The sequence below is a fragment of the Callithrix jacchus genome, chromosome 7 (assembly GCF_049354715.1).
Source record: "Callithrix jacchus isolate 240 chromosome 7, calJac240_pri, whole genome shotgun sequence".
In the NCBI taxonomy this organism is placed as follows: Eukaryota; Metazoa; Chordata; class Mammalia; order Primates; family Cebidae; genus Callithrix; species Callithrix jacchus.
Genome location: NC_133508.1, coordinates 45,664,834 through 45,681,732, shown reverse-complemented (window position 1 = coordinate 45,681,732; position 16,899 = coordinate 45,664,834). Strand labels below are relative to the sequence as shown.

Below are 16,899 nucleotides of genomic sequence, written 5' to 3'. Positions count from 1 at the left end.
ATCTTGGCTCACTGCAACCTCCATCTCCCAGGTTCAAGATTACCCTGCCTTAGCCTCCTGAGTAACTGGGACTATCTAATACAACAGATTTAAGCTATTTTTAGAATTATATTTAACTAAATTTTCTTACTTTATACAGATTAAGTATCTCACCCATTACTATTTGGTTTCAGAGTAAATATCAAATAAACTCACTTTCAGATGTTAAAATTTTTTAATTAAAAAAACTATCAAGGCTGGGCATGGTGGCTCATGCCTGTAATACTAGCCCTTTGGGAAGCCAAGACGGGCGGATCAAGAGGTCAGGAGATTGAGGCCAATATGGTGAAACCTGATCTCATCTAAAAATACAAAAATTAGCCGGGCATGGTGGCACGCTGCCTGTAATCCCAGCTACTTGGGAGACTGAGGCAGGAGAATCGCTTGAACCAGGGAGACGGAGGTTGCAGTGTGTGGAGATTACGCCACTACACTCCAGCCTGGTGACACAGTGAGACTGTCTCAAAAAAAAAAAACAACAAAAAACAAACACACAACGATCAAAAAAATGTTTTTGACATTTTCGCTTTACAGTTATGTTTGGTGTGGTGTGTTGGTTCCCAGATTTTCAAATTTCATGAGTAAGTAAAATTTTAAAATAAATGTGGGAAAAAAACTTGGGATACTGATGTAGTGATACTTATATTTACTCCAAATAAAGATATTAAAAAACAGCAATACACAACTGCCTACAATTACTATCTTTTAAATAACAAAGACTATTTCAACATCCCCCAAAAGTAGGAAGGACGTAAGTTCAAAATAAAGACCATTTCTTTACAAAAAAATCATCTGTTCTCTCTGCCTTTGCCCCACTTCAGACTAACAGAAATTGCATACTAAGCTGATTTGAGATACGCCTGTCAAGTGGAAATAACACCAGAATAGGTGCTAGAAGACCAGAGTCTTGCTCCCAGTTTGAGCACAATCAGATACTACACATCTGTTCTCAGCAAACCGGCCCCTGGGTTGTCTTCCTCTGTAAAATGAAAGAATTCTTGGCCTACCTAAAGTATACTGTTGTGAAATCAAATGTAACTTGTAATCACTTTATAATATGCAGGATATTTATATTAAAAATTTAGATAACATGTTTCCATGTAACAAAAATCAAACAGGTAAATGGATAGATTTCAGTTATATAATGTATAAACATGCAAACATAATGTAAACTTCTTCACATTTATATTTATTTCCAGAAACAAATTTCTTTTAGGCTTAAAGAAGTACTTACTTTTCATCTACTTCAAGAAAAACACACCCTGGGGTGTGTGTTGTGGTAAAGATTCTTTTATTCACTGGGATTCGAGGAGCTATGAAAAAAAAAGAGACTTATTTAAAGGTGAATATCTGATTATTCACTTAACTACTTAAAATATTAAAAAGAGAACAAAATCTTTATGAAATTGAAGAGGAAAAATTAATAAAAATAACATCAATACAGGAAAGAGACGCAGAAATTAAATTTTTTTTTTATAAGCAAACTTCCCTGAGTCCTTCTCTATCCCATGGAATTGTGTCCTGCTTTGCAAGTTGTGTAAGTTTTTAAATTCTTATATTCTTGTTCTCTATAGCCAATAACTGTAAGTTTCTGTAGCACAGCGAAGGTCATAAGAAATGCCCAAGCAGGCAGGACTCCAGCCTTCTGGGCACTGTAGGAGAAGGCAACAGATAAGGCTTGGGCTAGAAACCTTGAGCTTGACAGATAGCGAACATCTGGGTCTCGTAGCAACAGTCATATGTAAGCCTAAGTTAGGTGCCTATCATTGCTTGATAAATTGCAAACTTGTTTTAGTGACACTGTGTATTTCATGTATAAAAAGTAAAGCCCTGCCTTTGATAAGGGCTCAGCCATTTTGTTCCCAGTCAGGGACCCAGCTGGGCCAGTGTACACCTAAAATAAACTCCTTCTGTAACCTCAATGGTCTCTCTGAAATCCTGCAACAAAATGGTACAAATCTCATTTAGCGGCCTGGCCTTCAAGCGGCCAAAGCTACAGTTAAGTGATAATTTCATTACTAACTGCATTTTATTTAGGGCAAAATATGAAGCCTACAAAGTCAATTTTAAACAGAGACAGAAAGAATAGGCACATTAAATAGTTATCTCTCTTTTTTTTTTTTGAGACATAATCTCACTCTATCCCCCAGGCTGGAGTGCAGTGGCACAATCTCGGCTCACTGCAATCTCCGCCTCCCAGGTTCAAGAGATTCTCCTGCCTCAGCCTCCCAAGTAGCTGGGATTACAGGCACCATGCCTAGCTTATCATAAAAAATGTAATAGTTAAAACTGGAATAACTTAAAAGTTTAATCAGATTTAGTAGCTGCATATAACTAAACAAACAAAAATATTACAAATATTATTTAGTACCATATGGATATTCGATGTCAGGAGTTCGAGACCAGCCTGGCCAACATGGTGAAACCGTCTCTAGTAAAAACACAAAAATTAGCCAGAGTGTTGGTGCACATCTATAATCCCAGCTACTTGGGATGCTGAGGTAGGAGAATCACTTGAACCTGGGAGGCGGAGGCTGGAGTGAGCCAAGATCATGCCACTGCACTCCAGCCTGGGAGACAGAGCAAGACTTCATCTCAAAAAAAAAATTGGTATGGTCAGTTCTGTTCTAATGCTTGCTTTAAAAATGAAGTGCTTGGTGGCTCACGCCTGTAATCCCAGCACTTCGGGAGGCCAAGGGAGGCTGATCACTTGAGGTCAGGAATTTGAGATCAGCCTGCCCAAGAAGGTAAAAACCTGTCTCTACTAAAAATACAAAAATTAGCAGGGCATTGGGGCAGGCACCTGTAATCCCAGGTATTCGGGAGGCTGAGGCATGAGAATCGCTTGAACCTGGGAGGTGGAGGTTGCAGTGAATTGTGCCACTGCACTCCAGCCTGGGTGACAGAGTGAGACTCAAAAAAAAAAAATAAATAAAATAATGAAGTGACTGATATATTAGGGAACAGTTTGAGCAAATGCGACTATCTCATTTGCATATGCACTATTTCATTTTCAAGAAAGCTTAAGTGAATGCAGAAAACAGCATCCAGTTGAAAGGAAGTACTTACGAATACACAAAAACAGGTGTGATGGCTCATACCTATAATCCCAGCACTTTAGGAGGCCAAGGCAGGAAGATCACTAGAGCCCAGGAATTTGAGACCAGCCTGGGCAACATAGTGTGACCCTGTCTCTACAAAAAATAAATAAGTAAATAAAATTAGTCGGGCATGACAGTGAGTGCCTGCGGTCCTAATTACCTTGGAGGCTGAGACCAGAGGATCACTTAAGCCTTGGAGTCTGAGGCTTCAATGAGCCACGATCACACACTGTGCTCTAGCCTGAGTGACAGAGCAAAACCCTGTCTCGAAACAAAGCAAAACAATAACAAAAAAAGAATAAGCAAAAACATACATATATACCTCAAACATCTACCTGTTACCTCAGTCCATCCTGTGGTATGAGCCATATTTACTGTAGTGTTTGTATATTTCCTAATCATTTCACACGTGTGAAACTATGTTATCATTTTTGATTCCTGTCTAATTTTTAATGTGCGACTAAGTTTTTGAGTTTTGTGCTCCTAAACCCCTTTTTCCCATAAGCCCTGTGGTTTCTACTGTATGACAGTTGCACAGGATGGTGATTTGTAGGAGACAGTATGTCATATTATATCCAAACTGACTTTAAGGAATACATGGAAGCTGCCTGTGGATTAATACCTGCACTAGAAATATAGCTCTGCTCGTAAAAGATATGATATACATTTTACTCAGGGAGTTTCACACTTCAAAAACATAAAATCACTCTTGTGGCCTCTCTGGGAAACAATTTCAGCACTCTTCTTTCACACAAGACAAGCAGAAGGCCACACTGAATGGGTCACCAGAAGAGAGAGGACTAGAAGATTGCATCTGCTGCGACCATTCGTTCAGCCATGCAGACCACGAAGGCAATGACTACACAAGCAGCCAAGGTCAGTAAACAGACATCAGTGAAAAACAGCTTCAAACCCCTGAAGAGTTTAAGGGTCAAACTGGAGACCCAAGTGCTCTTTTTTTGTTCTCTGACTGACATAAACAGACTTTCCCATGTTCCTATCTGATTGCTGACATTTCTGCATCTTATCTACTGACTTACCTTCATAACCAGAGTGAATCTTTTCAACCACAGTGAGACAGCAAGGCTCTGATTCCGATTCTGGCTGGGCAGGGTGATGGACATGAATCAGATAAGGGATGATCCGGAAGGGGGAGGGACGCTTCTCTTGCTCTCTGTCTTCACCTCCACTGAGGAGATTAAAGATATTAGTGCTGGTCCCGATGCACCCTCCAGGCCCACTGTGAAACAAGGCTGGGAGAAATTTTTTACTGGTAATTTCCAACAGAGACATACCCACATTTAAAATGTTTAAACATGTTTGTTTTCAAAAGAAAGAATATGTTAGCTTAAGTTTTTGATATTATTTAACAAGGAAGAGGTTGTGTAAAGAGCTGGTTTAGGTTACTGAGTGTAAAAACAGAACTAGTGTTTCCACGACTTTTCTCCTGACCCCCATGCACTGAATTCCCAGTTTGACTTTTCCCCTTCTGCTGTGAAGAGAGACAGGCATAGCTGTCTCATCTGTCTCATGTCACACATCTACATCAGCTGTCACAAGAGAGAAAACAGGGTCCCCTGCAATCAAGCCCAGGAGCCAATTCTATTATCCCTTTCTATACTCTCTAAAAACCAATTCCGTCTCCAGCTTCAGTGATGCCCTCATCACTGACCCTCACATGTGGTCAGGCGCTCCGTCCATACAGGCATCTTGCTGAGAAGGAAAGAAAAAGCTGAGGATAAAACCGAGCTCAGCAAGCCCTGCTCTGGCCCAGAGGGCATGCCCTTTCCACTCCTCACCAAGAACCTTGGTAGGGGGCTCTGATTGATGACTCAAAGATCGTCACCCTGTGTTATCACTGCAGCTGCCCAGCAGATGCTTCTGCTGGGAGGTGCCACTTTACCTAAAATCAGAAAGCCCAAGACCGAACTCACACTCACCCACCTTTACCAATCACACATCTAGTCTCTCGCCAGCACATAAAGGTGTGACCACCAATCCTAAGGGAGTCTTTACTGTCAGAGATTCTCCAGTTCATTCTCACTCCACCTCATTCTTTTTTTTTAAAAAACAGTCTCACTCTGTTGCCCAGGCTGGAGTGCAACAGCACAATCTTGGCTCTGCAACCTCTGCCTCCCGGGTTCAAGCGGATTCTTCTGCCTCAGCCTCCCAAGTAGCTGGGATTAAAGGTATGTGCCACCACACTTGGCGTTTCACCATGTCAGCCACGCTGGTCTCAAACTCCTGACCTCAGGTGATCTGCCTACCTTGGCCTCCCAAAGTGCTGGGATTACAGGAGTGAGCCACTGTGCCTGGCCAAAACAAAATATTAATGTAGTGTTTTATATTCACACATTATTTGACCTTCCTTCTCTGTCTTAAAAAAAAAGGTGGGGGGAAACTGAAATGAATGTTTCCTACCTCTGTTCACTGAAAATTCCTAGAAGCAATGACAAACCTGCAGCAATAACCATCCCTATTACATAGATTTGGCCTCCAAATATGAATGCCATTTCCCACATGGAACCAGGGATCCTTAGAGAAATGACTGACTCCAAGCCTGGGTTAAGAAATGTCTAAAACGGGTCTGGGGTGTCTCTTGCTTAAAACAATGGAAGCTGTCAAATACCACAGGGCACTCTCACAGAGGTACAAGGGCCAACCCAAAGGGATTCCTGCTGGCCAAAGAAGGGACCATTTTGAGCCTGACAAACATTAATGAGAACTTTCTCTCTTAGAAGGACATTCTGAAATCCTGATGGAGGAAATCAGATGAGATCTGAGCTGCGCTACCCGGTAACTTGAGAAGAGGGAGTAAAGGAACTGCTGCTGGCAGAGATGAGGCCAGAGTGGCCACGGGTTCAAGTTATTAAAAAGCTGGGTGATGAGACCATATTGGTTCATTAGACTATCTTCTTTCGTGTTATGTTTGAAAATTCTCAAAGTAAAAAGTTTTAAAAATAAGTGATAAACTTAAATAAAACATTTCATGCAGAAGTCACAGCTCCCTGTGGCATGGTCCCTGCTTCCCCATCTTCTTCCATCCTCGCTCCTTCCTCCGCTCCAGCCATAGCAGCTCCGTGCCATTCCTCCCACAGGCCAGGCATGCCCCACCCCAGAGCCTCTGGACCTGCTGCTCCCTCTGCCTGGAACACACTTGCTCAGACATTTGCCACCCTCAGATACTGGTGTGGCTCACCCCCTGCCCTCCTTCTGGCTGCTGTTTCCAATTAGGCTTCGTGAGCTCCTGGATAACCCTGAATACAACAGCAATCTCCCACTTCCCAGAACTCCTGCTTTTTGCTTTACTGTCTACACATAACTTATCACCAGCCAACACATAGGCATCTGAATATGTGTTTATTATTGGTCTCCTCCTTCCTGAATTTAAGGTATATAAGGCAAGAACTCTGCTTGGATCCTGGCAGTGGCAAAGTGTCTGGCTCAAAGAAAGCACCCCAAAATATTTATTAACATCAGAAACACATATAGTACTTACTAGGAGGCAGGCGCTGTTCTAAGATCTTCATACAACTTACTTGCAAATGAACACAGCCCCTCCCACTGCCGCGCCCTTCCTCAGGCTGTCCCTCCCAAGCATCAAGATCTTATGAGCTCAAGTCCCCAAATTCCATGGAATCTTGGAATATCAGACTATTTCATGGGGTTTTTTTCTTCTCTCTAAACATCTAGAGCATTTAGTAACTTCAATATTAAAACTGGCAATCACAACATCATCTTAAAATATTATGAAAGTCATGTACATAACAAAATATATATATATAATATAATGTATAGAACGTAAGGAACACCAATAATATATTGCAGCAAATTTAGAAGATAAAAAATTGAGTAGTAAATCCTACCAGCAATTAACTACTGTTAACATTTTCATCTATTTCCTTCTGGTTCACTGTCTCTAGATCTTTTAAATCTTTCTCACAAATATAAATCTCTTGCTTTCTTTAAAGCTACTAAAAGTTTCAAAAATTAATTTTAAATGTGACTGAAAAACAAAACACAAACACAAAAAACCCAAAACAATGGTGATGTTAAACTGTCCTTCACATCTAGTGACTCTTATATGCTCCTAGAGTTAAGAATTATTTTTCTGGACCTTTTTCCTATTGCATTATTATCTAGTTTTCTCATGAATATATTTCTTCTCAATCAAAATACAAACTCATGAATATATTTCTTCTCAACCGAAATACAAAATAAAACTTTGTGGTAAGAACCAAGTTTTATTTTTTGTATCTCGCAACAGAAGTGAGCTGAATATACAAGAATCAAAATAAGTGCAAAATAAAATCAGAGCATAATCCACTATTTTTGGCTGCTGCGAGCCACTGTACTTACCGGATCCTGCAGAAAAAGGGTTTCACCGGAGCACATTCATATCGTGGAGCTGCTAGAAAGACAGACAGACAGACAGACAGAAAGAAAGATGCCTGGTCAATCACTCCCTCTGAGGCAGGTCTTTCTCAGTGAAACAATGTTTCACCATTACCAAACAACAAATTATTTTTTTAAAAAGAGAGAGAGGTCCCATTGATTAAAGTACTATTTGGAAATACTAGAATATGACTGGATCTCAAAATGCAGGAAGACAGTTCTATTTTAATCAAGGGGATCTCCCTCTCTTTAATAACAAAAACAGTACTAGTATTTCCCAATTTGTCTTTAATACCAAAGACATACTAGTGCTTCCCAACCCTGAAAACCATGAGCCTCAGGTTTAACAGTGAGAATCAGATTTATATCATTCCCTCATTAATTCCCATAGTTCCCAAAATGCCCACGTTCATTATGTCAAAGGTCAATGTCATTATATTTAGAGACAATAATTCTGGTGGTAATATTCCATTCCATTGTAATAGTCGACATTTCTAAAAAACTGGGGGTTTGGACTGTTTTCAATTTTTAGCTATATGACACATAATTTTCTTTTCTTCTTTAAGTTCTTTCCTTGGATAAATTTCAGAAAGTTGTGTTCCTAGGTTAAATCAATTTATGACTTTCATTGTGTACTGATAAACTAACCTCCAGAAAACTGTACTAATTTTCGGTTTTATTATTTTCTCACAACCCTCATGCCAATGACTTGCTATCAATTCTGTTAATTTTTGTATCAATTTTATTGATTTATGAGGTAGTAATTCAGAAATGTCTAAATTTGTCTATCTTAGCGGCAGATGAGGGGGCTGAAATTTCTGCCCAGTGTTTGTGAAGTATATGTGTTTCCCGAGTTTCCTGAATATCTTTTGGGAATTTGTTCACTGAAACAAATAGTCTCTAGTTATAGGAACCATGGAAAACTGTGAGATGTTTAAAAAATATACACTGAAGCTTGCATAAACAGTGAGAATCCAAAAGAACCAAAATACTGAATAAGAAGCCCAGGTCTTGATACTTCTAAGGAGATGATCACAGGAGGAATCAGAAAGCATTAATAAAGCACTGAAGATTGGTATAATCTACAGAAAACAGCCTTTACTGTGAGGTCAGTTTGCTTACACCACTTATTCAACATACCAGGCACCTGAACTCCAACTGCAGTCACTAGAAGTCCTGGACTACTGAAAGCCAGACTATGTGAGCTAAGACAACAGACATGAGCCCATGATGCATCTTCATTCCTAGGCTGTAAATATGTGATGCTTGTTTCTAAAAGCGTACCCTGAAGTAGTAATGGTCAAACCCTTCTAAGAGGCTTGTACAAGACATGTTAAACAAAAACATATTCTAATACAGGACCAGAGGCTGACAAGAGCTGAGTGGATAGCTTCCTAAGTCCTCTTAATGTTCTATGTGCTCAAAGTAAGGAATCGGAGGAGGTAACAAAGGCACAGCCTAGAGAGGGGGCAGAATTAACCAAATGCTCTCAAGAAGGGTTTCAATTCTTGAGATTTACAAGGCAAAAGTACAATACAAAGAGTAAACTAGATTCATATCAGGCCTTTATGGTCTAAGTGAATTTTGAGATCCAAAAGAATAATTTCAGGGCATATTAAGATTTTACATAAAAGATGATATGGTTTGGCTATATCCCTACCCAAATCTCATCTTGAATTGTAGTTTCCATACTGCCCACATGTCAAGGGAGGGACCTAGTGGGAGGTAACTGAATCATGGGGGTGGCTGCCCTCATCCTGTTCTGGTGATAGGGAGTTCTCATGAGATCTGATGGCTTTATAAGGATCTCTTCCCCCTTTTGCTCGGCACTTCTCCAGCTGCCACATATTTGCTTCCCATTTTGCTAGTTTTTTAAGTTTCTTGAGGCCTCCCCAGCCATGCTTAACTGTGAGTTAATTAAACCTCTTTCCTTGATAAACTACCCAGTCTTGGGTATGTCTTTATTAGCAGCATGAGAATGGACTAATACAATAAACTTGCACTGCAAAGAGTGGGGTGCTGCTATAAGGATACCCAAAAATGTAGAAGTGACTTTGGAACTGGGTAATAGGTAGAGGCTGGAACAGTTTGGAGGGCTCAGAAGTAAATAGGAAAATGTGGGAAAATCTTGAACTTCCTAGAGACTTATTGAATGGCTTTGACCAAAATGCTGATAGAGATATGGACAATAACATCCAGTCTGTGGGGGTCTTAGATGGAGATGAGGAACTTGTTGGGACTGGAGTGGAGGTGACTTTTGCTATGCAAAGAGACTGGCAGCATTCTGCCCCTGCCCTAGAGATCTGTGGAACTTTGAACTTGAGAGAGATGATTTAGGGTATCTGGCGCAAGAAATTTCTAAACAGCAAAGCATTCAAGAGGAAGCAGAGAATAAGAATTTGGAAAAATTGTAGCCTGAAGAGGTGACAGAAAAGAAAAACCCATTTTCTGGGGAGAAATTCATGCCTGCTGCAGAAATTTATATAAGTAACAAGAAGCCAAATGTTAATCACCAAGACAATGGGGAAAATGTCTCCTGGGCATGTCAGAGACTTCACAGCAGCCCCTCCATAACAGGCTGAGGCCTAGGAGGAAAGAAGGGTTTTTGGGGCCTGGTTCAGGGCCCCACTGCTCTGTACAGCCTTGGGACATGGTCCCCTGCATTCCAGCTGCTTCAGCTCCAACCATGGCTAAAATGGGCCAAGGTACAGCTCAGGCCATAGCTTCAGAGGATGCAAGCCCTATTCCTTGGCAGCTTCCACATGGTGTTGGTCCTGCAGGTATGCAGAAAACCGGAATTCAGGTTTGGAAACCTCTGCTTAGATTTCAGAGGATATAAGGAAATTCCTGAATGTCCAGGCAGAAGTTTGCTATAGGGGCGGAGCCCTCATAGAGTGCCACTGCTTGGGCACATGTGTAATAGAAATCTAGGGTTGGAGCCCCCACACAGTCTCCACTGGGGTAGTGCCTAGTGAAGCTATGAGAAGAGGGCCATCATTCTCCAGATCCCACAATGGTAGATCCACTGATAGCTTGCACTGTGAGCCTGGAAAAGCCAGACAACACCAGCCCATGGAACCAGCCATAATGGGGGGCTGTACCCTGCAAAGCCACAGGGGCAGAACTGCCAAGGCTGTGGGAGTCCTCTACTTGTACCAGCTTTACCTAGATATGAGACATGGAATCAAAGATTATTCTGGAGCCTTAGATTTAATTATTGCCTCAGTGGGCCTTTAGCCCCTTTGTTTTGGCCAATTTCTCCCATTTGGAATGGGTTTTATTAATGCCTGTACCTCCACTGTATCTAAGAAGTAATTAATTTGCTTTGGATTTTACAGGTTTATAGGTGAAAGGGACTTGCCTCGTCACAGATTAGACTGGATTTGGACTTTTGGCCTAATGTTGGAATGAGCTAAGACCCTGGGGGACTGTTGGAAAGGAATGGTCCTATTTTGAAATGTGAGGACATGAGATTTGAGAGGGGCCAGGAGTAGAATGATATGGTTTGGCTGTGTCCCCACCCAAATCTCATCTTCAATTGTAGCTCCCATAATCCCCATGTATGGTAGGAGGAACCTGGTAGGAACTAACTGAATCATGGAGGCAGCTTCCTCCATACTATTTTCATGATAGTAAGTTCTCATGAGATCTGATGGTTTTATAAGGGACTTCCCCCTTCACTTGGCTCCTATTCTTCTCCTTCCTGATGTGGAAGGACATGTTTGCTTTCCCTTCTGTCATGACTGTAAATCTCCTGAGGCCTTCCCAGCCATGTGGAACTGTGAATCAATTAAACTTCTTTCCTTTATGAATTACCCAGTCTCAGGTAGTTCTTTATAGCAGTGTGAGAACAGATTAAGACAGAAGGGAAATATCCCAGCAATAAGTAATTAGCAAAATGAAAAGGCTGAAAAGACACAGTCAGTGCTAATGGAAAAATACCTGGGGAAAAAATGCGAAAGACCTGGCAGACAATATTGTGGATGTCCTGTTCACAGCTGTATCCCAGCATACGTCTTTAGAAATGGGGAAGAGAAATAAAATCAATATTTTTGAAAGATGGGAACAGGAGAGATGAGGAGCTAGAAGCAAGCAGGGATAACATGCATGTTTTCTAAAGGTTATATAAAAATATTTTTAAAAGATGGGGCAATTATAATTGGAAGAAGCAGCATGCAAAGCTATTCTTCATTAGATTAAGTACTGGGTAAAAAATTAGAAACAGTATATACAGAGAGTTTCATACATCAAGATGAAGAAGTTTTGGAGATCTGTTTCAAAACATTGTAACCATCCTTCACAGCAATGGAGTGAAGTAAAAATGATTAAGATGGTGTATTAGATCCCTTTCCATGCTGCTGATAAAGACATACCCCAGACTGAGCAATTTATAAAAGAAAGAGGTTTAATGGACTCACAGTTCCATGTGGCTGGGGAGGCCTCACAATCACGGCAGAAGGCAAGGAGGGGCTAGTCACATCTTACATGGATGGCAGTAGGCAAAGAGAGAGAGCTTGCGCAGGGAAACTCTCATTTTTAAATTCATCAGATCTTGTGAGACTTATCCACTGTCACGAGAACAGCATGGGAAAGACTTGCTCCCATGATTCAATTACCTCCCACAGGGTTCCTCCCATGACACATGGGAATTGTAGGAGTTACAATTCAATATGAGATTTGGGTGGGGACATAGTCAAACCCTATCAGATGGTAAACTGTATGTGTTTTTTAACCACAATCAATTTTTTTTTAGTTAGAGAGAAGGGCTTGGAATTAAAGAGAAGGCAGATACACATATATCTTTAGGAGACAATTTACAAAGAATATAAAATAATAAAGCATGACTAAAAAGAAATAAATTAAGATCACATAGGACTGAATGTCACAAACTGCAGTAGGCATCTTTGATTTAGGAAAAAAAAGCATCCCAGAAGGAAAACAAAGTAATGAGACTCATGAACTTTTAGGGGCAAGAAAAACTGGAAAAGAGCTACTGATCCTAACTTTTTTTTTTTTAAACAGTTTCACTCTTGTTGCCCAGGCTGGAGTGCGATGGTATGATCTTGGCTCAATACAACCTCCCCCACTCCCAGGTTCAAGCAATTCTTATGCCTCAGCTTCCCAAGTAGCTGGGATTATGGGCATGTGCTACCATGCCCAGCAAATTTTTGTACTTTTTGGTAGAGATGGGTTTCACCATGTTGGCCAGGCTGATCTGGAATTCCTGACCTCAGGTGATCCTCCTGCCTAGGCCTCCCAAAGTGCTAGGATTATAGGCATGAGCCACCATGCTCAGCCAAATGATCCAAATTTTATCTCCAAAGTAAAATCTCTCATAAAAGGAAATCATAAAGAAATACAGGAGGAAAGACATTTAATTTTAACTTAAAGGAAACAGAGCCTTCATAGCAACTAAAGCACTATACGGTATGCTGGTAGTGAAACAGTTATGACATATAATCTGTGAAACAGACATGACAAAATGGAAACAAATGTATTTTCTTTATCAGAAGCTTTTAAAATGCTGTTTTCATCACATGAAGACTTTCTGCAACAAGAATAAGAAAAAAGTCTTCATGCTCTAAATAATGCGTTAGTTTCTGTACTATTCCTGTTAAGAATGAAACTGATGAGGCAAGATAAACATCTGAACATTGGTCCTGTTACCTCTTTGGGTCCAGTTGTTCCAGAAGGGAAGCTGAGCTCTGGCAGTGTATGCATAGAACACCCTCACGTCTTGAGGGGCAAGCAGGTCAACAAAGTGAGAAGATGCCAGGACATCTTTCTTACGATTCAGGATCAAAGCAGCCTGTTCAGAAATGTGCACTAACCTTCCAGACAGAAATGAAAATACTGCCACAAAGGTATCCTACGAAAAACATTTAAAATAAATGCAAATATTGAGATACGCACTAGCAATAGTCTCTGAAAGGTAAATTTCTTCTAGATCTCTACCATGATCAGTATCTTAAACTATACAGGTACAACCTATGAAGGCAACAAAACTCAAATACTTTTCTCCAACATCCTTCTTAAATATTCTCATAAAATCTACACTTCACCTACTGAAGGTTTGATTTCTATGCCAAAAAATACACTAACTCATTCTATACAGACTAAACATACGTATGGCACATAAACTTGATTCCTTCTCCTTTGTGCCTTATACCTGGGTGGATGGTGTTCTCGTCATCAGCATAGATTCTATGCTTTAAGACATGCTGAAGATTCACCTTCCTCAGGAAGCTGTCCTTGACAAACCTCATTACGTAAGCATCACTGCTCTAATTTCTTCCATTAGACGTAAATGAAACTTACTTATAATCAGCCATTGTTTGTGTTTGCTACCACTGGCATGCTTTCTTCCTCTGTAGCTTTATTCTAAAGACCTTAAAAGACAAATATTTTCCTAAGCTGTTTTTTAAAATCTCCATAGTACCTACTACAGTACTATGCCCACACCAGTCCTTAAAATAAGCACTGTTATGATAGTAGCGATGGCTCATGTTTCACTGTTACAAAATCTTTAAGTTACAATTATGTTGAAGTCTGTACATAAAAATAAGTAATCTCCACTGTATCAACCAAACATGAGGCTCAATTACTCTGTCAAACAAGAAGAGATTAAAAAAAATATATATATATATACTAAAGGTCTCTTCCAAAATGTTACGAAAAATGACAGCATCTCAACTCACCTGTTCTATAACATCCAGTTGTTACAACTTGAAGTAGTAGGTATTGGAACTAAGAATGATATAAATAGAAATTAACAATTTGGAGATTAGAATAAGATGCAGGAAATTACTCTGCAATGTGTTTTTTTCTTTTTCTCTTAATTCAAGAGAGCTTGGGAATGCTAAGGAGCTAGAAGCACCTCATAACCAAAGTCACTGAACTGCACAGCACACTTAATGGGCTGCTTCTGTTTTTAGATGTTTTCTCTGGCAAGGGTGGAGAAGCTACACCATGCCTCTTTAGCAGTTCCTCCTTTGCTTCCCTCAAATTGTGGTTGCTGAAACGTTGTTATTCTCCTCAAAAACTTACACCTAGAGCAGGTCCTTAGGAAAAATCACCCAGGTTGATATGGCAAAATGCATGAATTCTTACTGTGTTTTTGGAAGTGTGTTCTGAAGCAATAGTGGCCAGCTCCTCAAGACTGTACATGGTCACATCTGCCTGAGGTGCTCCATTTTGACTGAGAATCTGGAAAAACTCACTGTTTGCTAAGAAACACAGGGAGATAAACAGGTAGTCCAGTGACAACAGTATCTTTAGGAAACCATTTTATCTCTATCAAACTGGATTATTTTTTTCGGATGAGAACACCTTGGTGCATTTTTCTCGAAAACAGATCATTTTCTGCTTTTACTTAAAATACATACTGATGGTTGTGCAAACTTAAGATTTTGATTTTATGAATTCTGCATGTTCTGGATCACAAGGAGCAAGACACATTCAAGGTACTAACTAAAAATTGCAGATGCATACGCAAGTTTTTTGGGGGGAGCAGAAACAGTACTCCATCATTCAGGATTATATATATGAAGCACCGAGGTTTGTGCTAAAGAGAATATGGCTTTAATGGAATCCCTTGGCAGAAAAAGAAAAGTCTTTACAATGGGTTCATTTTTAGTTTGATAAATTCCTCATATATCATTACTGCATTTTAAAAATATGTGTATGGTATGTAAAGGTAACTATTTAGTAGAATGCATTTTTTTCCCCATAACTTCCATAGAAGACAATGTTCCTTTAAAAGGTTAGCCTTCAGAATGTGCTTATGCTAAAACTCTTCTCTCTTGCAACAGATCAGCAAAACGCTGCAAAGTTACTATAAACTATTATACAGATAAAGTTTTCCTGGTCTTTCAGATGTGAAAAATCAAGACATGAATGCAATCAGTGTAGATTTGCTCATCTTCCATAAAGCACCAGAAGAAGTTCAAAGTATCTGCATGACTAATACCCCACTGACCACTCCTCTGGCTGCTGTGAGAGTCCTGGTGTACTTGTAGGACTGAATTTCTCTCGCTTGTTTACCTTGCACGCTGTGGACACAGTGGAGGGCATAGTTGAGGGCATCTAGAGTGCTTGGTTTATTGCGTCTCTCCGAGGGGAAGTATTTTTTCATTTCTTGGACAATCATGGTAAGTTCTTCCAAAACTCTGCTTCGATCTTGCTGTTCACTGGAAGATTAAAAAAAAAATGGACAATTTCACAGTTGTGAAGATGATAACAGCATCTTGCAGTTTACGGAACACAAACTGCAACCCAGGTAAGTTTCTAAGTGCTCTACCCGCACCAGTTCATTCAGTCCACAGGGTAATGCCCCTTTTCCTCCAGGTAGAGAACTCAGGCAAAGCAACTGGTAAACGCCACACACTCTCCACTTACTTTCCCTTAATCCACCTGAGCCCAACTCAGCTAAGTTCTGTAACCACTTTTCCCTCCTGGTGCTCTTTGGTAATTTTCCTCAGTGTCCCAGATCACTTCATCCTGCGTTGCCTGAGTCTCCCCTTACACTTTCCCCTGGGCTTAAAAGAATAAAAAGATTTACGTCCCCCTTTCCCTGCTCTGGGAAAAGACAACAAACGCATGCGGCCCTGGGCCTGAAGCCAGCGCGTCACCTGTGGCTGGGGTCCGCCAATTTTCTCTGCAGATGGAACTCGGGGCTCCACCACTCCCCAGAGTCTTCGCCCAGGGCCTCGTCCTCAGCTGCCCGTCCCCCAGGGCCAGGAGGTTCCCCGAGGGGCATCTCGAGGTCTCCGCAGGGCTCCATGTCCTGCTGGGACGGCCCGCTGCCTGCTTCTCGCTCACTTTGCAGTCAGCGACAGACAGCTTTTTCTCACTCTAGTCCGCGCCATGGCGTTAGAGAAACCGGGCGGCTACCACGAGCAAGGGGGCCACGCTCATCTCTGAGGAGTTTTTCCCTCCAGCATCTCCAAAACCCGGAGCTCGCTCCACTTTCGGAAGTCCGGCCTGGGGGGAGGAAACAGGGGTGACAAGGGCCAAGCGGAACTGATGGTCCGACACCAGAGGCCCGGCTGGCTGCGGCGCCCGACCGCGCGATCCTCACCCCTGCCCCAACTTTCCCGCGAGCCGAGAGGCGGGCCCGGAGAGGCGGGCGACTCGGAAGCGCAACGCTCCGGGGACCCCAGAGCCGAGGGCCGGGCTCTTGGGGCTCCTGGGCCACGCTCGGGTCCCGAGAACTCTGGCCCGACCGCGAACTCACCGGCTTCGCCTGCCCGCGGCCTCGCGCGCAAGCTGCTCGACCCCCAGGCCGCCCGCGCTTGCAGTCTCGAGGCCGGCCGCGTGCCGGGAAGCAGCCGGCGCCGCGCCCCCCGCCGCCGCGTGACCGGCT

General features: G+C 41.6%; 1 protein-coding gene and 1 long non-coding RNA gene across 44 annotated transcripts in view; one reads left to right on the top strand and one right to left on the bottom strand.

Annotated features, from left to right (window-relative positions):
• The window catches only part of PER3 (period circadian regulator 3), a 94,774-nt gene extending 77,936 nt beyond the window's left edge, over positions 1-16,838 (bottom strand). For 6 of the 43 annotated variants that reach the window (XR_013519763.1, XM_009000351.6, XM_078330266.1 and 3 more), the window contains exons 1-8: positions 16,771-16,838; positions 16,166-16,517; positions 15,579-15,724; positions 14,646-14,761; positions 13,203-13,404; positions 7,500-7,551; positions 4,181-4,329; positions 1,274-1,352 (exon numbers count right to left, since the gene is read on the bottom strand). Coding sequence is in view for 31 of the 43 variants with exons in the window: in XM_009000351.6 (XP_008998599.4) it covers positions 1,274-1,352; positions 4,181-4,329; positions 7,500-7,551; positions 13,203-13,404; positions 14,646-14,761; positions 15,579-15,724; positions 16,166-16,317 (896 nt within the window). In the remaining 12 variants the exon portion in view is untranslated. Of the gene's footprint in view, positions 1-1,273; positions 1,353-4,180; positions 4,330-7,499; positions 7,552-13,202; positions 13,405-14,233; positions 14,283-14,645; positions 14,762-15,578; positions 15,725-16,165 lie in introns of all 43 variants that reach the window. The other 37 variants (XR_004727381.3, XM_054236891.2, XM_054236889.2 and 34 more) reach the window with 14 other exon arrangements.
• LOC128928318 (uncharacterized) lies at positions 1,269-6,271 on the top strand. The gene is made up of 4 exons (XR_008473192.2): positions 1,269-1,381; positions 3,878-4,016; positions 5,215-5,329; positions 5,879-6,271. It is a non-coding gene; the product is annotated as an uncharacterized LOC128928318 (long non-coding RNA).
• Positions 16,839-16,899: the final 61 nt, after the last annotated feature.